Source organism: Crocodylus siamensis, chromosome 13 (genome assembly GCF_052110815.1).
Source record: "Crocodylus siamensis isolate JL-2025a chromosome 13, ASM5211081v1, whole genome shotgun sequence".
In the NCBI taxonomy this organism is placed as follows: Eukaryota; Metazoa; Chordata; order Crocodylia; family Crocodylidae; genus Crocodylus; species Crocodylus siamensis.
In genome coordinates this window covers 23,140,607-23,164,855 of record NC_143407.1, presented here as the reverse complement: position 1 = coordinate 23,164,855, position 24,249 = coordinate 23,140,607, and the positions used below count along the sequence as shown (strand labels likewise).

Genomic DNA, 24,249 nt, shown 5'->3' with positions numbered 1-24,249 from the left:
TTCCATCAGGATCTGTTATCAGAAGGTTTGTGAGCAAATCGAACTCCAGCCAAAGAAGAAGGTGTCTTGCAACCGTGCAATGACAGCTGAGAGGGGCGTTTCATTAGAGAGAGTCTGCTTACAAGCAGATGTCAGCACAGCCAGACTGAGGTTTAGGCCGTTTCCCATCACCCATTCATTTGTGTTATGTTTCTTTTCCTTATTGGATAAATTTTGACTCTGTGCCAAGCATTTGACAGTGAAGTATCTGCAAGATCCCCAGCATAACAGCTTGGGTTGTAAGGAGAGTTCAGTTTCCCGAAGTGTTCTCCATCTCTGCAGTGCAACCTATCTTTGCATGTCCATGGTGAATGCCTGTAGCCTTACAGTCCAAAAAGGCGCATAGGCAGCTTTCCAGGCAGCTGGCTGATGCACCAATTTTTGCATATAAATTAACCAACCTTGAGGAATTAACAAAAACTGCTTGTTTCCAATTTCACCAGTAACTAAATCCCTGGGAGCCAGCTGTTGGATCAGCTGCACACAGTTTTCACTGAAGCCAGTAGTATCAGGCACCTGCAGTTTTCTCCTGAGCAGTCTATTAGGGGTGTGCAAAATGGGCCATATTCAATTCGGATTCGGCCTGAATCGGGGGACAGTGATTCAATTTGTTGATTTGGGTCACTGTCCCGATTGGATTCAGCCAAGTCCATATCTAAAGATTCAATGCTGATCTGGAGAATCAGCAATTTGGCCATAGACACAGCTTTTAATGTTTTTGCTACATACCTCGAAGTACCAGGCATGGCTTGTGAACACTGCAATGGTGGGGCAGATGTAGTGTCCCACAGCAGCACAGGGTGGCCCCTCGCACGCTCCACGGCAGGCCCAGAAGAGGACTGGAAGAGCTTCTGGTCCACTTCTGGGTTTGCTGCTGAGCGCATTGGGGACCCCTCCATGCTCCCATGGGACGATCCATCTGCCCCACCATTGCAGCGTTTATGAGCCGCCTGGTACTTTGAGGTATGGAGAAAAAAAATTTAAAGCTGTGTCTATATCTGAATCATCAAATCTCTCCGAATTGATTTGGTGGGTTCCGATTTGATTCGGAGAGATTAAAGGGTCTCCTGATTCAGTTAGGACTGGGAGATTTGGCCGCTTATTCAGGCCAAATCTCAGTGACCAAAGCTTTTCACAGCCCTGCACTCTGGGTTTGCAGCACCGAAGGGCTGAATTTGCTTTATCTTCCGGGTAGGCAGTACCTCTAAATAGTTTCTCTGGACCCTCTCAAGGTTGTCCACATCCTTTTTGAATTGCAGCACCCAGAACTGGATGCAGTACTCCAGCTGTGGCCTAACTAGTGCTGTGTAGATGGGGAGCATCATCTCCCTGAACCTGTTCATGATGCACCTAAATGCATGACAAAGTGCAGTTAGCTCTGTTAATTACTTGGTTACATTGACTAATGTTCACCTTGGAGTTGCCAACTGCGAAATCTCTTTCCGCCGCTATGCTGCTGAGAAGGTCATCCCCCAGCCTACAAGTGTGCTGGTGATTCCCTCTCCCTAGGTGCAGCACTTGTCCTTGTTGAACTGAATCCTATGTTCTCTGCCCACTTCTCTAACCTGTCCAGGTCCGCCTGGATTCGGTTTCTTCCCATCTGTGTGTTTACTTTGCCCCATAGTTTGGGGTCATCTGTGAATTTGGACAGAGTGCTTTCCATACCCTCATCCAGGCCACTGATGAAGATGTTGAACAGCACCAGCCCAAGAACCGAACCTTGGGGGACGCCACTGCCCACATCGTTTGAGGTTGATACCAACCCATCCACCACCATTCTCTGGGTACAACCCTTTAGCCAGTTTGCCACCCACATGACTGTAGTTATCCATGGCACAGCCGTTCAATTTGTTTATAAGAATCTATGGGATACCATGTTGAAGGCCTTCTTGAAGTCTAAGTAGATGACATCTACCTCGACTCCTGCATCTAAGCTCTTAGTGACCTGGTCGTAGAAAGAAATAAAGTTAGTCAGGCAGGATTGACCTGCTATAAACCCGTGCTGGTTGCCCTTCAGCATACTATTAGCCACTGGACTCCTACAAATGTGATCCTTGTTAATTTTTTGAAGGATTTTCTCAAGGATAGAGGTAAGACTATAGTTAGGTTTGGGCCTATAGTTACCCGAATCCTCCTTCCTCCCCTTCTTGAAAATAAGGACCACAATGGCCCTTTTCCAGTCCTCTGGGACGTCACCTAAGCACCACGCATGCTCAAACAGATATGCCAGCGGTTAATTCTTTCAGCACCCTTAGATAGAGCTCATCCGGTCCCGCTGATTTTAAACATATCTAGCCCCTCCAAGTGTCTCTTAAGTAGGATGTCGCTGACAGTTGGTGGCCTGGTGCTTCTCCTGCTTCTGTCTGATACTACATTCAACCAGGTTCATCTTAAACCAGTTTCAGCCATTTTGAAACTGGTTTATGTGCACTGAACTGATGTTCTGTTACAGGTTTAAACCAGTTTCTGATCACTTAAACTGGTTTATGTGTAATGTCTGTCCCTAGCTGAAAAGGGCAGTTGTGCTAGTACCAGGGCTTGTGTGCATGGGTTACTCTTCTCACAAAAGCAGTGCTGTGCAGTCCCCCAAAAATCCTTCTCCTAACCCACCCTGGGCAATTTGCATGGGAACCTAGGAGTGGAAGAAGCAAAAGGCACCACCCAGTGATGTGCATCCTCTCCTGCAGATATAATTTTTTGTTTCTGTTTCCTCAGTAACTGTCCACTAGAGCCCTCATGATATGAAGAGCAGAATCCATGATGAGCACTTCAGATTACAGAATGCTCTAAATTTACAGCAATTGTGTATTATAATACAAGTAGAAGAATAATACATGGCTTTTCCCCATTCTGTTCCAAGTAAAAATGTGCCCCAAACATGTGTGTGCAGTATTTCTTGCTCTTTTGCTGGGTTGGTGGTAGGAAGTGCTAGCATTTTACAGGGGTTATGCTTGCCTCTAGCTCCCTCCCTCCCTGTGGCTATCTATCAAATAAATCACCTGTCTGGTAAACTCACTCCTATACAACAGTTAATTTGGCTAGTTCAATGGCTTCTGCCCCCCTCACCATTCATGCATGAAAATCTGCTGGGATCAAGTTCTTGAGGCTAGGGGCATATATCCATGTGTACAGCACCAAACACAAAGCAACTCTGACTTGGTTGTAACCTAATCCTAAATGTGATAACATTTTATTGCAAGTAAATAGAATTTTGTTATTATGTAGTGGGGAAGGGTGTGGGGTTTTTTTTTCCATTCTCTTTGCTAATCCTATTCTTTGGGCATTGCACTGAGTTTCTGTGATGTAAACTAGTGTAACCCGGATGCACCAGGGTAAGTGCTCCCTCCTCCAATGGAAGGAAAGTGCTGGCTAGGCAGGAGTGCTGTGAGAGGAAACTTCAGTCAAAGCCGAGTTTCCCTCTGTTCCCTGTAGAAACAGGCCGGACAATATAGACTTAACTATTTACAGATTTATTAATAAAAATAGACTGAGAGAGGTATATTAATAGACATAATTTACAAATATACAATTTTGACATAGATTTATACTCTGAGAGCAGAATTGGGGGGAACTATATACTAGCACTAGGGTCCACTCAGGAACAGGTAAGTAACAGATCGATACAAGGTAAATACAAATCAGGAAGACGTAAGTAATAAACCAACACAGGTAAGCACAAGTCAAGAAGAGGTAAACAGTAAACTAGTACAGGTAAGCACCAAACAAGAACAGATAAGCAACAGGTGTGTGGTCAGGAGGGATCCTGGCAAGCATTTCAGTGGGATCATATATCAACGAATCAACAATTATCATTACACAGGAATAACAGAATATAAGGCGCTGTCTTACAAAATATGAGGCACATAGCATCAAGAAATAAAACTTAACTCTTTAAGGGTCCCCAAGGCCTTGATGGGTCCCGAGCCCTTGCCAGCGCTTCAGAGACCAGTGGGGGAAGAACCCTAATGCCTCTTGGGCATTTCACAACCCCGAGGGAGCCTCTAAACTCAAGGGCCCTGCCCCTTTGCTCTCCTTCTAGGAGCCCCTTACTAGCTGGAAGGAATTACCCCTCCCCCATGGGAAACCTTTCCCCCAGGAACTCACGACTCTGGGGCCAAGATGGGTGGTCCTTGTCCCCCTCGGCTGGTGTGCTCCTCACATGTGAGGCCTGCGGGGCCACTTCCTCCCCTGTGTACCGTCACATGCACCGAGGGCTCTGCTTTCTGCTAGGGGTTGGAGGCTTGGGCTGCCTTGCGCAGCTCCAGGGCTCGGTCCTCTCTCGGACCTTATGTGCAGCGTTGTCTGCACTGAGCCATTGGCCCTGTGCCAGTGGCTGTAGACTCGAGTTGCCTCAAGCTGCTCTCAGGGGTCCCGATCCTTCCCAGATCGCTCCATGCCACATTGTTGGCACTGCATCCTGGTCACTTGCCAGGGATTGAGGACCTGAGCTGCCTCGTGCAGCTCCCGGAGTCCTGGCTCTGTGCACCATCCCATGCACCAACTGGGAATGCAGACCTGAGCTGCTTCATGGGGCTCCTAGGGTCTGGTTCCACACACCGGCCCATGCACCATGTTCCTGGCCGCATGCCAGGGGTTGCACACCCGAGTTGGCTTGTGCAGCTCCCAGGGTCTCGCCCCATGCACTGATCTGTACACTGATGCCGCACTTCTCAGTAGCACATCTGAGGGTTGTGGTCACTCACTGCTCCTGTCTGGTGAGGAGGGTCTTCAGGCACTTTGGAGCAACAGCTCCACCCCTGCTGGCCAGCTCTTGCCAGCTCTTCTTTTGTCCAGTCCTCCTCTTCATCCCTTGACGCAGCTGTCCGTGTGCCGGGCACTCTGCTGTTTTATTCCCCCCAGAGGCTCCGCCCCCAGATTGCAAACAGATCAATCAGGTTGTAGCAGGGTACAGGCTTCAACCAGGTCTGTGTTCTCTGGCTTGCCTTGGGTAGGGAGGGGCAGGGCAAACCCCTCCCCAGCAATTGCCTGATTGGTGGAAGTGTTTCACCAATCACAAGGAGGATTCTCTGAGCCTAGACGTGCTGGGCTGCAATCGGTAAGCCCGCCACACTGGCATGCTACTTTGCAGCACAAGTTTGTCCAAGGGTAATGCCTTACTCTGTGGTAAACATAAGGCAGCCTTTTATTCATGGGTGGGTGGGGGGGAGTGGGATAAACCAGTGGTTCCCAACCTGTTTTGTACCAGGACCCATTTGTAAACATCAATGGCCAGTGTCCCTCATTCCCAACCCATTGTCCCCATTCCTGACCGGCTACCCCAGTCTCTCAATGTGTGAGAGCCTCCCCCGCAGGCTGGAACTATGCATCCTGCCAGGGAAAAGCCATGGTTTCCCACATTTTCTCCTCTAAAGAAGAATCAATTTTTAAAGTTTCTTCATGACCCTTTCATATATTCTCGCAACCCATTTTTGGGTCAACCCATGGGTTGAGAAATGCTGGGGTAAACAACCTCATGGGGTTATCACAGGGTTAACTCTAACGCTGCAGTTGGTAAAAGTTGATGACGCCATATTAACTTTACAGCCTAGTTTACTTTATGATAACTCATTTGTAAGCCTACTTCATTTGTTGTGATCTTGAAACTCTTTATATGGGACTTGAATTGGAATAAACTGAAGCCCTTGAAGGGTTTCTGAGCTCTTTCCTGGCACAAATTAGAACAGATGAGAGAATAATGTGAATCAAGCCTTCTTATCTTGTGATGTGGATGCAAGTTTATTTTTTCCTCGCTCCCATCCCAATCGGATCCATACATAAGTTTTGTTCATAAGTATAAACGAAATCTTCCTGTTAGGATTTTTATTTCCTGTGTGCCAGAGGCTGCCTGGGTTACAGAGAAGACTATTTGTTCCTCTCTTGACATGATTGCTAAGGATCAGAGCCAAGAAAATGACACTTTCTTTCCTTTTCTTTGTCTTGTTTCACTGCTGTATTCAATGGCACTTCTTTGTTTGTGAAGACTGTGCAAGAAAGAAGACATGAAGATTTTTGGCTCCTGTTCTGAAGGCATTTTGACCTTCAGCCTTACAGTTGATTTAATTGATCATCCTCCTTTCTTTTCACTTATAACTTCTTGTGAAAAAAACCTCAGAGTCTCTTACTTGTGTCTCCAGGCCTCTAGCTTCCCAAGCAGTGACTGAACACTAGGAATTGAATTGGTCAAGTAGTTGGACATGGAGACTGAACAGTGGGCTAAAGGTAGTGTAGCAATTGTTTTTACACTTGTAGCCTCCTGAGTTCTTTTTCTAGCCTTGGCACTCATTTACCTTGTCAGAGGGCCTATCTAACTTCCTGGTGTTACTTTGCCCTTTAGCAAATTGCATGTGTCCCTTGCAGGTGAATTGTGAGACTTGGCTATAGCGTATCTATAAGATGCCTTGAAATGCCTTTGCTTGAAGGACCTATGCAGTAGGCCTGTGTGAGTAGGCAGCTATTTGATCTGGCTTCAGATCCAGCTGCTTCGGATGCCAGGGATCCGATCCAGAGCTCCGGATCAGTTTTCCACTTCGATTTGGCTGAAGCGGCTCCAACGCTTTAGAGATCTGGCCATAGGGTATAATGGGGAATAAGTGAAATATCTATAACTTTGTTGTTTTTTGTATGATTTAGGTGAAACATGCAGGGTTGGTAGCCTTTGCTGAGAGCATGAAGCCTACCAAGTTTCAAGAAGATTGGTTCAGGTTTTCAGGGGAACAGCACCCCAAGTTTTTAAAAGCAAAACTCATGTCAGTTGTATGTGTTAAGCCACAGGGGGGTCAAAACTGCAGGGATGATAGCCCCGTGGTTAGGCCATAAAGCCCGCTAAGTTTCAAGGAGATAAGCGCAGGGGATTTGGGCAAAACTGTACCTCAAGCTGCGGACAAGCAAAACTCATGACATGGGTGACACTCTGTGTGTTAAGGTGCAGCAGGGTGAAAGCTGCAGGGATGCTAGCCCCTGCCGCAGCCACAAAGCCTGTCAGCTGTCAAGGAGATCAGTGCAGGCGTTCTGGGGCCCTGCACCTCTGACTGCTGACAGGCAAAACACGTGACATGGGTGCTTCTGCAGCTGTATCTGTCTTGGGGCATGGGGAGGGTGGGGGAACTACTGCAAGCCTGGCTGTTAAACTACTGTGTTACCAGTTACCAATTTATCATGATTCGCTCAGGGACCAGCAGCACCTAGTTACTATATAATGAGTTAACGAGCAAGGATCAACAGCTACAAAACCACAGACTAAGAAGAAGAAATAATCAATACAGACAATCAACTGCCCCAAGATGGACACAATCAGTTGCATGAGCACCCATGTCACAAGTTTTGTCTGTCAGCAGCTAAGGGTGCAGGGCCCCAGAACCCAAAAGCCCCTGCACCTATCTCCTTGACAGCTGGCAGGCTTTGCGGCCTCAGCAGGGGCTAGCAGGCCTGCAGCTTTTACCCTGCTGTGCCTTAACACATGCAGGGTCATCCATGTCACGAGTGTTGCCTGTGACCACCCGTGCAGTTTTGACCCCAGTGTGGCTTAACACATATAAGTGACATGAGTTTTGCTTTCAAGAATTTGGGATGTAGTTCCCCCCAAACCCCTGCACCGATCTTCTTGAAACTTGGCAGGGTTCATGATCTCATCAAAGGCTACCATCCCTGCAAGTTTTATCCAAATCAGACAAAAAACAACAATGTTATAGATATTTCATTGATTCCCCATTATACCCTATGGCTGGATCTCCGAGGCGGCTCAGAAGCGGTTCAGAAGCTCTGAACCACCTCGGAAAGCCTAACGAAGCCAGCGCTTCAATCTGGACGTGCTGCTTTGGACTCAAATGCATCTGAAGCTTCTCTGGATCCGAAGCCTCAAACAGCCCTACTATGCAGGTGCTAGTTATCCCCCTTGTTCTTTCGGGGTCCTGGGAAGCAAACAGATGAAGGTTGTTTCTCTTGTGTTCCTAATGTACAGTTTCACAAGGTAAATTTACACCAGTGTGGTGTATGCAAAATTGTGATCAGAATCACAGTGACCTGTGCTCCACAAGCTGTCCATCCATTTCGTATCTGACCCACTTCTCTGCTCAAGGCTGTGAAGTCAGGCAGGAAGCAGGGCAGGATGGCATTTTGGAAGCTAACTGGTTCAAGAGCCTTCAGACACAACTACCTACTTGGTCAGATTCTTGCCTATGAGATCTTCTGCCTCTCTGAGCCAGTTATCCTTTGAAGTGCCTGGCTTCTGCGTGACTTCATATCCCTCTTTTATTATAGCACTTCTGCTGTTTCTTTTACTTCCAGGAGGCTTTTCTCTTTCCCCCTCCCTCCCAACCCTTCCTGTGCCTCCTCTCCCCCCGTTTCCACTTCTCTTTCAACAGAAGAGAGAGTGGCAGCTGTGGTATGCATGGACTGTGGTATGCATGGACAGAAGATTTTCATTGACTCCCCTTCGGGAGCCACCAGAACAAGGTGAAGAGAATGACAACACTAGCTGCGTGTGACATTGCCCCGATGCAGTGTTACACATTTGAAATTGTTACTATGGCATGAAGTGACTGGTGAGTAAATTCAAGTCTGTACGTTTCAGATGATGTCTGGCATGCCGTGTTCACAGAAGCAGGGTAGAGCTATGAATATCAAGGTGCTTCTGGGCCCTTCAGAATGGGTGGCAATGCTAGCTGAACTCCAAGTGTCATGTCCTCTGAGGTCCTTACTCATTTGAAGAGTAAAACCACTACTGCTTCCCCAATTTTGTGATTGTTGCCAAGATTCCAGCATGACTCAAGCGGCTTAATGCACTTCATTATGAAGTCTGAGAGAGTTTTAACATCTTGGTGTTGGCAGAAATGATTTAAAATCACCGCCTGCTTGGAGACTCACTGGCTCCAGTGACTGGGAATGGGACAGCAGCTTTCATGTTTAGGTCGAAGCTAGCTGTAGTGTTAGTGACAAAGTCATGAACTTCCAACTGCTTATGTAGGGCCTGAGGTGCAAGACTGGCAGTAAGGAGGCCTGTGTTCTGTGGGGACCCTTGGCAAAGCATTTAATGCCTCTAGGCCTTTGGTTTCCCATCTGTGTGGAACGAATGAAAGTCTACCTATGTCAGAGTGGTGCTGAATGATTGATCTCACTAGTGACTGTAAGGCCCTTTGCTGCCCCAGTTGGGAAGTATATAAGCACAAAGAACTAGGTGAAACGATTTGGCTTGGTTTAGCCTTGTCATTTGATGGCATTTTTACACATGCTCCAGAAGGCACGGGGAGTTGGGGGGAGCGCTTTAATTAACAAGCTGCAGTAATTAGAAGTGCCTGAATGTTAGTGTACTGGCAGTCCCCACTCTGAAAAATGGCAGTCCCCACTCTGAAAAATGGCAGTGGGGCACTTTGAATTAAAGCTCATTGAACAAGTTTTAGTTCAAAGCCCCTGCCGCCATATTTTGGCATGGGGAAACTGATATATGTGATGCCAGAGTCTGATAGAATGCATTTATTTCCGTGCTCCAGAAGATTTTATTAATCAAGTCTGCTCCAATGCACTGGATTTCCAGCATGTTGGAGATGGCTCCCTGCCCGCCTGTAGGAACCCTGAGTGCCTACATCACTTTTGGTGTCCTCGTTGGCATTTCAGGGAGGGTGCAGACTGCATGTCCCAGGCATACTGAATTACTCCCCTCATAGCTACAAGGGGTCCTTCTGGATCAGGGCTGTGGCCTGCTGGTAAGGAAATTTGAACTTCTGCCAGTTGTGTTGTACCTGTTTTGTGGATTTACAAGGTTTTGCCTCCAAAGTCATAATCACTTAAAGCAGCTGGAGGCTTGAAATACTCCATCATCCCAGCAGAGGGCAGCCCATGCCAGTTGAGGGATCCTAGACATATCTTCTGAGAATCCTTCTTCCTAATTGGTCTGTAGATTAAAGTAGTACTGGAAGGGGTGCTATAGCTTCACTGGCTGGCGCCTTTAGATATTGCTAGGCTCAGGCTCTTCCTCGTAGAATTTGACTTTGGACTGGTGCGCATTTATTTTGCCCTCTACATTTTCCTGAATCAATAAATCTTCTACAGCCCTGGTCTTTAGTCTCTCTTGTACTTACCTAGTCCCCTCTTGATGGAACATAAGTATAAATATAAAAATAAATTAATAAGTACAACTTTTACACATGTTGAAATTATCTATGTTCTCTTGCACCTTCATAAGGAGTAACAGCAAGTACCCTGCACATCTTAAAGCAAGCTAATTCCCTGACTTTTGTAGGGACACGCTTACAAAAGAGTACTCCAGAATTTACCAAGCAGATGCCTTATTGTGCACATATATCAAGACTGAGATGTATCATCACTCCAAACGTGTTCCAGTATATGTATATTTTGAACAGTGTCAAGGTGTCTGCAACTAGGCCAAGTATCCATGATGCTAGGTAGGGCTGTGCAAAATTTCACTGGGTGTTTCATTTCGAAGTTGCTTTGATGCATTTGGAGCTTGAAACAGTGAAATTGAAATGAAACTAAAACTTTTGAAACAACTTTGAAATGAAACAAGGGTACTCAAAATGTTTTGAGTTTTGAAGCTGGACTTACTTGGCTTCAGCACCAGTCCCAATCAGCAGCAGCAGCCTCCTGTCATCTGGTGTACAGATCCAGGGGCTGCACCCCCCAGGAGGATCCTGGCACATCCTGCAGCCCTCCTGGGGATGCGGGCCTCCAGATCTGTGCACTGGATGACAGCATGCTGTTGCTGCTGGCTGGAGCCAGCGGCAGCACCAGTCTTCCCAGTGCTGGGTGCAGGCTCTGCCCAGTGCCAGTATGAACCGGCAGCAGCAGCCTTCTGTCATCCAGCAGGCAGACTGGGGACCTGTCCACACCCCCAGGAGGGCTGCGGAGCTCTGCCAGACTCTTCCCGGGTCTGCAGACTCCCGATCTGCCTACTGGATCACAGGAGGCTGCTTCTGCTGCCTGGGACCAGCGCTGGGTGCAGCCTGCATCCAGTATCAGGAAGACTGGTGTTGCCGCCAGTCCCAGGAGCTAAATGCTTATGAACTCGTCTTGATCCTTGAGCAGAATTGGGTTTTTTTAATTCTTGATGTTGCAGTAGTATTTAGAACTCCCAGCTGTGGATCTAGATCCTATTGTGTCCAGTGCTGTACAGGCACAAAGGTGGTCCTTGCCCCAAAGAGCCTGCAATCAGAACATATAACAAGACACTATGCTTTGTACTAATTGACGGGAGCATGTTGGTCAGTATAATAGACAGTGGGCTCAGTGCATCAGTAGCCCTCTGTTTTTTAAGGCATTATGGGGGAAAAAGGGGAACTTTTTAAAGAATAGATTTGAAGAAGGCATGGGTGGATCCAGGATTTTGTGGCAGATGTCACTGACATTGCCCTTTAGACCATGGGAAAATGTATTGCGTGGCTGAAGCCTTTGAGTCAGCTGGGGGCATTGGCGGCAGGAAAATGGGGGCTGCTGCTGCCATTACTGCTGTCCCCAGCTGAGCCCACCCATGTAGACACTCCCTACAGTCTGCAGTTGGGGCAGGGTGGGAGCAACTCGGAGGCTTTTTTGCACCCAGGCCAGCCGGGAAATAATAGCAGGTGGGCCCCTCCTTCCTGAATGTGGTCCCTGAGTGGCCCCTTGGTGTCCTCCACTAGTCCTGGGGTTCCAGCTGCATGGGGGTGCCAGTCCCCCATGTCCGTGGGTCCCCTAACAGCTGGGAGTGGGGACAGGGAGAAGGAACTTGTCTGCTGCTTCCAGTGTCCCAAATGAGTCCAGCACTCTGTCAGCTGCTCCCCCAAGGGCCCTGGCTGAAGCGGGGCCGGAAGAGCCCTGGGTCAGCTGGGGACAGTGGCAGCAGCAGGTGCATTCACCCTCCCTGCACTTGCTCCTTGCCTGACCCTTCTGGCTGTCCCCTGCCAACCTGGAGGCTCCAATAGTGCCTCGATAATCTGACCTCAGCAGTGGCAGTGTTATCAGACATGGCTCGAGCTCCCTATGCGCCAGCGGCTGCAGCTGTGGTTCAGTTGCAGCTGCAGTATCCATGTGAACACTTGCAGAATCTCTCCCCCCACCCCAGCATGGGCTCCCTGGTGCCCCGTCCAAATTGGCTTCTGGAGTTTATGCTTCACTTATCTCCCCCTTTCCCCTCTCCCATCCTCCTCTGCGAGATGTGATAGCACCCCCAGGAGGAGCCTGCACCTGTGCCCACACCATAGCAGCAGTAGCTGGCATGCAGGGAGCCCAAGCTGTACTGAGAATGCTGTGGCTCTCAGGCAGTCTGCACAGACTTCCACCCCGACCCCCACCCCCACCCCGTTCTGCCCAGAGCATGGAAGTAGCTCTTTATAGCTGGTGATGCTGAGTCAGAGAGATCCTGGGGAAGTCAGTCCAGTTCCTTCACAGCCACCCCCTCCTCACTTCCCTGCTGAGGAGCCAGGACCCTCCTCCTTACACTGGCAGCAGGAATCAAATGTGGGTGAGGTGTGATCATACCACTGCACCTCCAGCTCCTTGGATCTACCAGAGGATAAGGAGAAACTTTGCAGATATTTATAAGAAGCTCCTCCCAAGTATGGCAGGCAGTGAGGGATGAGTAATTAGTGCTTTGTTGAAAATGTACCGAGTGGATGATGGAGGCAGGTATGCAAATGAACAGATTAGAGGTGAAATTCTCACTCGCTACTGAATGAGAGGATTAGGTGGCAGGTTAGGTCCAGTTCTAGAGGACCTTGAAGGTGCTTGCATTACATGTGATAGAGAAGGGTGAGACTATAGAGGGATGCAGGGAGAGGTGCGATGTGGTGAATGTTTGTTTAAAAAAAAGTCTCTAGCAATGTTCTGGCTGGGTAGGAGCAGGTCCAATTGCATTGATCAACACTGAGGAAAAGACAGTTGTAGTAATCAAGACATCAAATAACAAAATCCTGGGCAAGAACCTTGGCCATGTTGTTAGATGCTATGTAGAAAGAGTCTTTGAGACTTGGAGTGTGTCTGAATGACACACAGCAACACCAATTGGAGACATGCCATGTCCACTACATGAACACTGTCTCGTGAACAAGCAATAAGATAGTCATGTTGGTGTAATGTGGCTACCTGATCTGTGGTTTGGGAGCTTGTGTGTGCATGGGGCTGTGCTGTGCCATCTAGACACAGCTTGGATGTTGGAGCTGAGAGAGAATCCAGCTGAAGGTGAGACCCAGGTTATGGCCCTTGGTGATTATATCTGCAACTATCAAAGAAGGGGGGAAGCAGGGAAGATGAGGAGTTATGTTTTATCCATGTTCAGTTTGAGTTGATAGTTTGATGTCCACAGAGAGAGACTGAGGCTGACATTGGAGGAGATTAAGTCTAGACAGTTATTGTAATAAATGCATTCAATGGAGACTCAAGGGATGTTAAGTGGGGGGTGGTTCTTAAAGCTGGGAGTGACTAAGACATGCTTGTCTTACGAAGGAAGTGTGAGAGGGCAGTGAGAAATTAATGTGAAGAATAAGAACTATAGGATCAGACCAACAATATGTTGATCTCTCCCCCAAACTGCTCTGCATCTTGTTATGTTGCCATTCACTCTGCAGTTGATCTGTGCATTCTCATGCATGAAAGAAATGAAATAGCACTTCCAGGAGTATTGGGAATGGCAGTGATGCCCTACAGGACGGATGGTGTGGTCTGCTAACTTCTTGTTTGTGTTAGTTACAGGACCCTTATCAGGCCCACATACAAAATGTCCTACCGAACTGTGACTGCCCTGGAGTGGAGATGCTGTCCTGGGTTCACAGGGAGTAACTGCGAAGAGGGTAAGTCAATTGAAATGGATATCTGTTCCTGCAGCACATTAATGGGGAGTTAAGAGAGTGTATTTTTGACTGAGTTGTCTTATTTTTTCTTTAGTTCACTGTGACTTTCCCTCTCTTCCAAAAAAAATAAAAACTTGAAACCCTTGAAGTTTTCACATAAAACCGAATATCACTTTTTTCTGTTGCAGGGCAAATTTTAAAGAGATTGTAACCGCTGAACCTGCAAAATTACATACATGCCCCTTGCCCTTTCGGAAAGCTGTGGTGGGGGCAGTGCAGTAGCAGCATGCTCAGCCATGTCTGGAGCATGTAATTTTCCCATTGGTGGGTGGGTATATTGCATTTCTTGTGTCTGGTGCTCCCATTATGCTATCCCTTGGAAAACCTGGATCCTGCACATTATCATTTGATGAAACTCATCCCACACTTTTTTCCTCACATCCCACACACATCTTGAAGTAAAGTTAACTTCCATTGCCATCAGTTACTGCTGTCATTGAGAACTGAGTTGCAAGCCACCATTTCTAAAGGAATCTACTTGACTGTCCTTGAAAGTTGCTTTGTAGTGTGTAATGAGGTCAGCCTCTATGTACCTGTCCATGTCAAGGTAGTTCTCCCAGAGATGGTGCATAAATGGCACCAAAATGATTCACTATCCCTAGTACCCTTGTATAATTGCTGGGTTCCATGGGATACACTTAGTATTGGATGTCTCATATTTAATAAAACACGGAGCTTTTTTCCAGAAAAGAAAGGAGGGGAATTTTTTCCCATTTTCTCCCTACAACTGACAGATACCAAGAATTTTGTGTGCATTTTCCTCCTCTGCTTTTTGTAGCTTTTCTACTTCTAGTGCTTACAAATGTGCTCTGCTTAGATCTGTTTTAATTTCAGCCTTGGGCAATATGGGATCACAGGAATTGGTATCCTATGAATCGTACATGCATAAAAATGGAAGCTAATTGGATAAATGTGGGCCCTGGGTTTGCTTGTCTTTAAATTGGGATCTGAGTGACTTGACTTAGCGGCAGGCAAGAAATTGTTGGAAGAATTTGACATATCTCATACTTTGCCATCTGTAACTGTGTTGGGTTACAATCAGCACTAGTTCTTTTGAGCTGTTATGCCATTGTATTCACTACGCTGCAAACAACTGTTAAAAAAAAAAAAAAAATTGTCTTGTGAGAGCCGTGGTAGATGTGGGAGCAAGATTAGTGATCCTGGGCTGGCATCCTCAGGCTGCGGTGGAAACAGAAGCTTCTGAAAAGCTTACACAATTGTAAAAGTAGGAAAGCTATACAGAGCGAAACCTGCAGCTCGGAGCTTTACATTGCAGCCAGGTGCTAATGAACATGAGCCTGGGAAAGCGACTACTCAGGGAATGCAATGAAATAGCATCCCTGAGGTTTGGCTGGGCACTTAGCTCTCATGGTACTGAACAGTGGCATTAATGACTACAGCAAAGGACCAGGTGGTTCCAATAGTGGCATTCTGGTAACTCCCCCACCCAACAGTCAAGATTCGGTTTGAGTCAGACTTTGAATTGGTTTGAGTCCGTCTGCAGTATGTATGCAACCCATTAGCCGTCAATAGGTTTGTACAGGTGTAAGTGATTACAGCTTAGTAAACAGTTCTATTAGTGCAAAATAGAGAACCCAGCTCCCTCCCACAGTGCCGGATCTGTCTCTGCAGGATTAAATGGAAATCAGCAGAAGCTTGCTTGTGAAAGTCAGCAAATCAGACCCTGCATCCTCTTGGGAACAGCTTTGTTGAATGAGGTGACAATTTTATGCAGTCAGTGTTTGAGGTGGAACTGTGCTTTCAGGCTTGAATACAGTGTGCTGGCATGTTGAGCTGAAAGCCAGTAGCTAGGCCCTTCTTTCATGTACAGGCTTTTTGAAAACATCTGGAGCAACTGACAATCCCAGCTTCTACAAAAGTGACCCTTACCCCTAGAACTGAGACTTGCCACTAGCTTTCTAGAAATAGCTTTGATCTTAATTGCTTGAACTCTTGAGTTTCTGTATTTAAGATATATTTTACTTAAAGGGACATCAACTGAGAATCAAATCTCTTTATCTGCTGCTGTTAATCTTAGAAAGATGAAAGCTCTTTCTAGCCTCTTCTCTTTCTCTCTCATTTTGTTTACTTAATATATCTTTCAGAACTGGTTATAAAAAATCTGTTTTTCCTTGTACAGTCAGTTTCCCTTGGGGAGAGGCATGTACAGTTTCACCAAGGAACTGGGGAAAGAGCACTTTGGGGGGAAAAAATGTAATGTAATTTGGGGGACCATAAGAAAAAGGCTAGGAACAGAGGTAGAACCTCAAACTATTTAAACTAGATGTTGGGCAACTGTTTCTTTAAATATGTGAGTACATCTAGCACTCAGATGTATGTGTGGCTGCATGGGTATAACTGATGGCAGAATTTGCCTTCATTGGTTTAACATGTATTCTGTCCATACCATGAAAGACCTGTCGCCACTGTACCTACCCCATCCTCTCTTACTTAACACATATTGTAGATAGTAACCACCATAGATGATCTCAGCCTTAAGGTTTATTATCCTTTCCTTCTGTTTGGGGACTGCAGGCCCTTTCCTAATGGATCATGGAATGACACTGTATTTTCATGCTGAGGGTTGATAAAGTTTATAGATAATTATGATCAAGCAAAATCATTAAAGCAGTAGGGTTGGAGTGGTGTTATAGCTGCAATAGTTCAGGAAATATAAGAGAAGCATTGGGTTTTTTTGGTGCTAGCTTTTAGTGGACAAACTGTATAGTTGGGAGAGGTGTCAGACAGGTTTTCAGGCAAGGTACCCTTCTTCAGGTTCATGGGGGAAAGGAGCTGAAGATGCAAATTTTAGGGATACCTCTTCAGGTTCATAGGTGCCCACTTTGCAGTGCAAGGTTCAGAAAGAATGACCCACCTGTTTCTGTCTTAATCCTCCCCAAACAGCTACAGCATCTCCTCAGAAAGAGGGGATCTAGGGAAACAAAACTCAAAACACACTTCAGTAACCTCTTTGCCTGCAGCCTATTGTGGAGCAGTGTGGACGGCCTGCCCCTATTTGGGCGGGGGTTTCCCTTGTAGCGGTGGCAGCTCGGGCTGGAAGGCTGGTTCTGCCACGTTCTGAATTTCTTGCCATTAGCCGCTTGTTTGTTGCAACCCTTCTTGACCGAAATATCTCCTCCGTCCATCCTTGCCCAACCCCCTGCACTGGTAACGTGCACATTGACAGAATGTACAGTCGTTAAACTCAGTGCAAGTATCGCCAAGTGTCTGACCCTAGGCTAATAGGTTCAGTTTGAGAAAGTAACCACTTAACTATCACCAGCTGGCGGGCACCTACTTAATGCTGATGGCTGCAGATTGTTTAGATTAAAATTATCTCAGGAATTTAACTCTTGCGTTGCAGTCTACAACAATTTTGGCTATAGAAAGCCTGGTGCGTGGGGGTGGTTGCAAGACATCCTCTATCTTTTAATAAGCTGAATAGGGGGTGCCTGCTTTGATGTTTCCTTTTTAAAGCCACTCTGCCCATGACCCTCCCAGCCCCAACACCAAGGACACTTGAGCATTTGAAACGTGACGGCTATTTCCTTCCTTGTTTTGTAGCGTTCTGACCAGCAAGTGGACTAGATGGTTAAAACCACTAGCTGCACCAGGACTTCAAGCATTTGTTTCAAGAAACCCCTTGCTCTGCATTGGACAGAGCAGGAGACTTGACACATACACGTCTGGGGAGCTTAACTGTCAGTAGATGATAATTTTTTTTATTTTTCTGGGTTTTTTTTTTAACTGGAGCCCAACCTAGGACAGGAAATGAATCCACTGAGCCACCCAGTCTGCCGAATGCTGATATAAAGAACATATGGAAAAGGGCAGTGCAGAGGTGAAGTGGTTTTAGCTATTGCAATCATGCATCAAGCTGATTGATTTGAATCCAAGATGATGCTGACATTTCAACCCAGTCTTTCCCCTCACCCCAACCCTACCCCCTCTATTTTTTTTTCTTTGTGGCTCAGAGTTCAAAGCCAAGATGAATCTCTTGGGAGAGGAAAAGTGTCCCAAGCCAATCCAAGGGCTCAGTACTGTGTTAATGTTAGCCAGCTAGTGAGGATCTTGTTTTACTTTAAAAATCTGACATAGATTTCTGTTCAGAGTTAGGATGGTAGCCAATATATAATTTACCCACTAAACAACATGATGAGAGAGTCTGAATATTTCGGCAGGGAACAGTCACAAAGTAACTCTCCACCTCTAATGTGACACTATCACGGCTTTTAAACTGTTTTTTGTTTATTTTTAAAATCATAATCTTTAAACAAATATGGTTAGGACAAGGGAAGTCGGTCAACATGTTTTAAGCAGTAGCTTAAATGAGTTCATGCTTTCTGTTTCTTTGGGTGCTTGTTCTTGGGACAAGTTTTATCTGCCTGTTAGAGTTTGTGTGTCTCTTCTCATCTGAAAGGATTCCAGACACGATACATGTACACATGTCTGCATTTTTCAGAGTGGCCTCCGAACTTCAGGCACCCATCTCCCACCGTGCATCAGAGCATGGGAAAACTTGGCTGCCATTGAAACAAAGTGGCCTCTGGACTGGAATGTGACAACCAGTCTGTCAGGAACAGTACACAGTGGTTCTTGAAAGGGGAAGTGAAGAGTAACTTCTGAACTAAAATGGAAGGAGAATTTGAAGCAGAGAGAAAATAATTATGGAATAATTTGATTAAGACAGGGATGCCTTTTTATTCTATAAATCTTTAAGGATTGACAAATAGTCACATTTTCATCTTCCCAGAAAAGTAGGGCTGGAAGGGACCTCAAAATCACCTAATCCAGCCACCTATTAAGTATATTACATTCTATTATTAATTGCATTATAAACCCTATTCAGTATAGAAGCTTAGTTCTGTATCAACATATGGTATATTTTCCTTAGTGATAGTGTATATTGGTGCAAAGTGCTTTCACATGTGAATAAAGTGGTGTCTTACCCAGTGAACTGCATTGCCTCTCTCCTACAAACAAAATTGATGTGCTTTCATAGTTTCTAGGGTCGGAAGGGACCTGAGTAGATCATCTAGTCCGACCCCCCACCACGGCAGGAAATAATACTGGGGTCAAATGACCCCAGCAAGATGTTCATCCAACCTCCTCTTAAAACCCCCCAGGGCAGCAGCTAGCACCACTTTGCTTGGAAGTTGGTTCCAGATCCTAGCCGCCCTGACCGTGAAGTAGCGCCTCCTGATATCTAACCTAAACCTACCCTCTGCCAGCTTGTGACTGTTGTTCCTGGTCACTCCTGACAGCGCTCGGGGGAACAGGGACTCCCCCAGTGCCTGCTGGTCCCCCCTGACTAGTTTATAACAGGCCACTAGATCCCCCTCAGCCTTCTCTTGTGGAGGCTGAACAGGTTCAGGTCCCATAGCCTCTCCTCGCAGGGCCTGCCCTGGTGCCCCCTGACCATGCGAGTGGCCTCCTCTGTACCCTCTCCATGCTATCCACATCCGTCTTGAAGTGCGGCACCCAGAACTGGACGCAGTACTCCAGCTGCAGCCTGACCAGTGCCACATAGAGGGGGAGGATCACATCCTTGGACCTGCTTGAGATGCATCTGTGGCTGCATGACAAGGTATGGTTGGCCTTCCTGACTGCCTCCCCACACTGCCAGCCCATGTCCATCTTGGAGTCAATTATGACTCCAAGATCCTTTTCCGCCTCTGTGCTGACAAGAGGGGAGTTCCCCAACCTGTAGGTATGGTGCCGGTTGTTCCTCCCCAGGTGCATCACCTTGCACTTGTCTGTGTTGAATCCCATCCTATTCACATCCGCCCACCCTTGTAGCCTGTCTAGGTCTGATTGAAGCCTGATGTTTCCTTCTAGTGTGTCCACATCCTCCCACATCTTAGTGTCATCAGCAAATTTGAACAGGGTGCTTTTTACCCCCTTGTCCAAGTTGCTGATGAAGATGTTGAACAGCGTGGGCCCGAGGACCGAGCTCTGGGGGGCCCCACTGCCCACGTCCTTCCAGGTTGAGAAGGACCCGTCCACCACCACCCTCTGGGTGCGGCCCTCCAGCCAGTTGGCGACCCAATTGACTGTGTGGGCGTTGACACCACAGCTCCCCAGTTTCTTAATGAGAACGGGGTGAGAGACAGTGTCGAAGGCCTTCTGAAAGTCCAGGAAGACTATGTCCACTGCTACCCCTGCATCTAATGATCTGGTAATCTGATTGCAGAAGGCCACCAGGTTGGGCTGACAGGACCTGCCACTGATGAACCCATGTTGGCTGCCCCCTGCTGGTCCCTCATGGATGTGTGCCAGCATAATTTTCTCGAACAGCTTGCCTAGGATCGAGGTAAGACTAACTGGCCTATAGTTTCCTGGGTCCTCCTTCCTCCCCTTTTTGAAGATGGGAACCACGTTGGCCCTCTTCCAGTCCTCCGGCACCACACCAGAGCACCACGAGCGCTCGTAAAGCCGTGCCAGGGGTCCTGCAATGACCTCGGCCAATTCCTTCAGGACTCTAGGGAGCAGATTTTCTGGGCCGGCCGACTTGAATACGTCCAGCCCCTCCAGAAGCTCCCTAACTAGTTCCTCGCTAACCTTTTGCCCAGGTGTACCTCCCCTGGGGCCCGAGGGGGGCCCAGCAGGGAGGTGGCTGTTTTGGTCCCTACTTAGGAAGACAGAGGCAAAGAAATCATTAAACATGTTAGCTTTGTCGTCTGGTGTGATGACCAAATTCCCCAACGCATCCTGCAAGGGCCCCATGTTACCCGGGACCTTGTTTTTGCCCCCTATGTATTTAAAAAAGGACTTCTTATTGTCCTTAATCTGAGAAGCTAGTCCTAATTCCATCTCTGCCTTGGCCTTCCTAACTGCCCCCATACATTCCCGAGCGACTGCAGAATAGTCATCCCTGGTGATGACCCTTTCTTTCCATTGGGTATATGCCTCCTTTTTAGCAAGGAGACATTCCCGGATGCTTTTGGTGAGCCACGGAGGCTTGTGTGCTCTCCTGCTCCCTTTGAGCCTTGTTGGGATTACCTTCCTTTGGGCTTGGAGGATCTCTTCCTTAAGGAGCGACCACTCTCCTTGGACATTTCCTCTGAAATTATTTTACATCCTCCAGTTCCTCACCTCATTAGCAGGCAGCCTTTGGGAAACCACTAAGGTAAATGTATCTTAGTATTAAAAGGGGTAATGTGGTTCTTTGTCCTCTGTGTATATAACAGCATACTAGAGTTCTTTCTCAAGCTCCTGGTAAACCTATAGTAAAGCCAAAATATTGGAGTGATAAAGTAAGTTGGAAGAAAGGCATTCCACTGTATTTTTGCCACTGTTAAATTCTAGTAGTTGGATTCTGTTTAATTGAAAAACACCTCCCAGGTCTATAGATGAGAGTGAACTGTGTATTAGGTTACCTCCTTCTGAGGTATCTGAATGCTAACTGTGTACTGGGCTAGCCTCACATTTGAGACCTAATGCTGATGCTGCATTTGTTGTTATAAATCAGGAAAAACTCAGTTTACTTCCACAGATATACACCAACGTAAAACTAACGTGTATGCTTTGTATCAGAATGGTTTCCTTCTTCCATGACAGGATAAGCAGAAACAAGTAAATTAGGAGTTGGATGGTGGTAAGTTAAGATGGGCAGTTAGGCTACCTAATGACTGTAGCAGAAGACTAGGACTAAGTATAGACAGTCAAAAAGCTCAAGGCTGAATCAATTCAATCTTCTCAGGTTAGTTTAAGCTGTGTAGATTGAATGTCTGTTCAGTTGCTTATTGCTTCACCTTTTGATTCCAAAAATGAAGCCACATGCCTGCAGTGGCCCAGACCAGAAACTGGGAGGGTGCTAGAGCATGCCTCCCTGCTCAGCTGGAGCACACAGCTTGGGCCAAGGCTAGCCTGCTCACGCTGGGAGGGGGAGGGGGCATTGCAGGGGAGGTGCAAAGCATCCTGAGATGCATTGGGACTATGAGTTAACTTGAACCTGGAGGGAATCTGAGGCAGAAGTTCAATAGACTGGTTTAGCCTAAATCAGTTAAGTCTGATACTACATCCATCCACGTTTATCTTAAACCGGTTTCTGCCATTAATGTGCACTGAACTTCTGTTCTGCTACGGATTTGAAATGGCTTCCGATAATTTATACCAGTTTGTGTGTGATTTCTGTCCCTAGCCTGAATGTTAGAATCAAGCCTCTATTCTTTACTCTGTTGTTGTTTCGTTACCTGCTTTTAGGTAACTCATTGAACATAACTGCCTTTGTTTATCCATCTCTAAATAAATAGTGCAGTATTTTTCTCATGCAACACTAGTGCAGGACTTAATGGGTTTATACAACATCCAACAAAAAGAGGTCCTGGCCCATCCCAAGGGCTCCAAAGTACTATCATAGTACAAATCACTTTGAATGTAGTAGATGGTTGGTGCCATGCAATAGGTTTTAGCTTCTGATACATTGTAACCTAGAGCCTGGACAGAAAATATATTTGTGCCCATGTAAGTTTGGTTTTGCTCACCTGTCTAAATTATATGGGGATCTAGAGGGCACAGGTGTGTAACTACCCTGGAATGTAATACGTCTCAGCCTCTTATAGACTAAGATCAAGTGTAGTAAAGCAAAGTATTGCAGTGTCCTGTCATTAGATGGACAGGAGCAGTTAATGCAATATTTACTTGATTAAAAGCCCCTTGTCTTAGAATCGACTATGAGATGGCAGGGTCAGGCAGCTGCTGCAGTCACAGCTCCAGCTCTGGCCCCAAACCCAGGTCAGGGCTGGAGCCACAGTTGCTACTGCGCCCAGCTGCTTCTGCACCCTCCTTCCTCCCCATTATTTCCCTCTGCAGCCTTACCCCCCTGTCATACCAAATTCCTCCCCTGTGCCGCTTCATCCTCCCCTGCACTCCCCCTTACCTTTGCTCTGATGCCATCAGGCTCCATCCTCACTGCAGCCTGGAGCATGGAGCATGACCTCAGCCTGGCCCTGCTGCTATGGGGCTGGGCTGAAGCTGTGCTCAGAGCACATAGCTGCAGTGGAGTCAGAGCCTGATGATGTCACAGCAAAGGTAAAGGGGGTGGAGGGGCAGATGGGGATGGAGACTTTTACAGGGGTGGGGTGGGGAAGCCGGTTGGGGAGCCAAGGCTGCAAGGGGTAGAAGCAGCATGGAGAGGGGATGGGGAAGGCAGAGCAGGGGCCTGAGGCTGGGGGGGGGGTAGGCACAAGTTGGAGTTGGGGGTAAGCACAAGTTGGAGTGAGGGGCAGGCCGCAGGGGACAAACGGCATGCCCCCCCAACTACCGCCACTGTCTGCCCCCTACTGCCTGTCCCATTACTGACCCCCACTATCACCTGCCCTACTACATGTCCCTCCACTGCATGTCCCATTACTGCCCTCCTCATTGCCTTTCCCCCCACTGCCTTCAATAGTTGGTGGGGGTTACAAATTTAAGATGATCCTCCAATAATTAGATTCTATGAAAATTATAAAAAGTGTATACATTTTCTGTGTATAGAATCTAATTACTGGGGGGTCATCTTAAATTCAGGGTCATCTAAGGTTTGGGTCACTATGTTAGCTTGTTTTTGTATTCCATTTATGGTTGCACATTATGACAGGGGGCCATCATGAGGCTGGTCATAATATCAGCCTGCCCACCTGTCTAGGGCAGTCTTCCCACCTGACTCATCTGCCACGCCTTTGTTGGAATTAAATAGTTGTTTCTAGGCAGGAGGCTGCCCATTTAATGCCCTGATACTAAGGGCATAATACACAGCTCCAACCTTCCCTTTACCATGTCCCATGCCTCGGAGATGGCATCACATACAGGTAACAATTCTCTTGGCCCCTAACTGGGCCAAACTTAATTCCATGCTGAGACTCTCTCATACTGCCCTTAGCAGGGTCACACTTGCTCTGCCCCTACCTTGGGCCTCAGTGACACTGCCCTACTTTGTATGGCGCTTCAGGTCCCCTTGGCCCTACTCTATACAGCCCTTCAGGCTTCATCTCTTGCACCTGGTCTTGGTGCTGACCCCTCACAGACCTTCAGGCCACCCAAGTCAGGGTATACTCTACAATGAGGTGTCAGGCTTATTACCCCACACTCTAGGTTGACTCCAGCCCCTGGCCCTCTCTGGCCTTGGGTATCTCACACTCAGCCTATGGCCCACTCAGGCCTCAGGTGTTTCTTGACATGCTTGGACCCCCTACTCAGCCTCACTCTTGGCCTCCTGCATATTCAGACCTCCTACTAGGTCTTATTCTCTCAGGCCTCTAACTCGGCCTCTCTCTAGGCCTTGTTCTTATTCAAGCCTCCCACCAGGCCACACTCTCATGTGTTGGGCCTCAGGCCCTCCTGGCCCCTCTGCTGTCATGCAAGCCTGCTGCTTTGCTTGCAGGGTGTGTTCCCC

General features: G+C 47.2%; 1 protein-coding gene across 6 annotated transcripts in view; it reads left to right on the top strand.

The window, feature by feature from the left end:
- The window catches only part of COL26A1 (collagen type XXVI alpha 1 chain), a 314,212-nt gene that overhangs the window by 48,122 nt on the left and 241,841 nt on the right, over window positions 1-24,249 (top strand). For 5 of the 6 annotated variants that reach the window (XM_090025116.1, XM_090025113.1, XM_090025111.1 and 2 more), the window contains exon 3: window positions 13,708-13,811. In XM_090025116.1, coding sequence (XP_089881242.1) covers window positions 13,708-13,811 — 104 coding nt within the window. The remainder of the gene's footprint in view (window positions 1-13,707; window positions 13,812-24,249) is intronic. The other variant, XM_090025112.1, reaches the window with a different exon arrangement.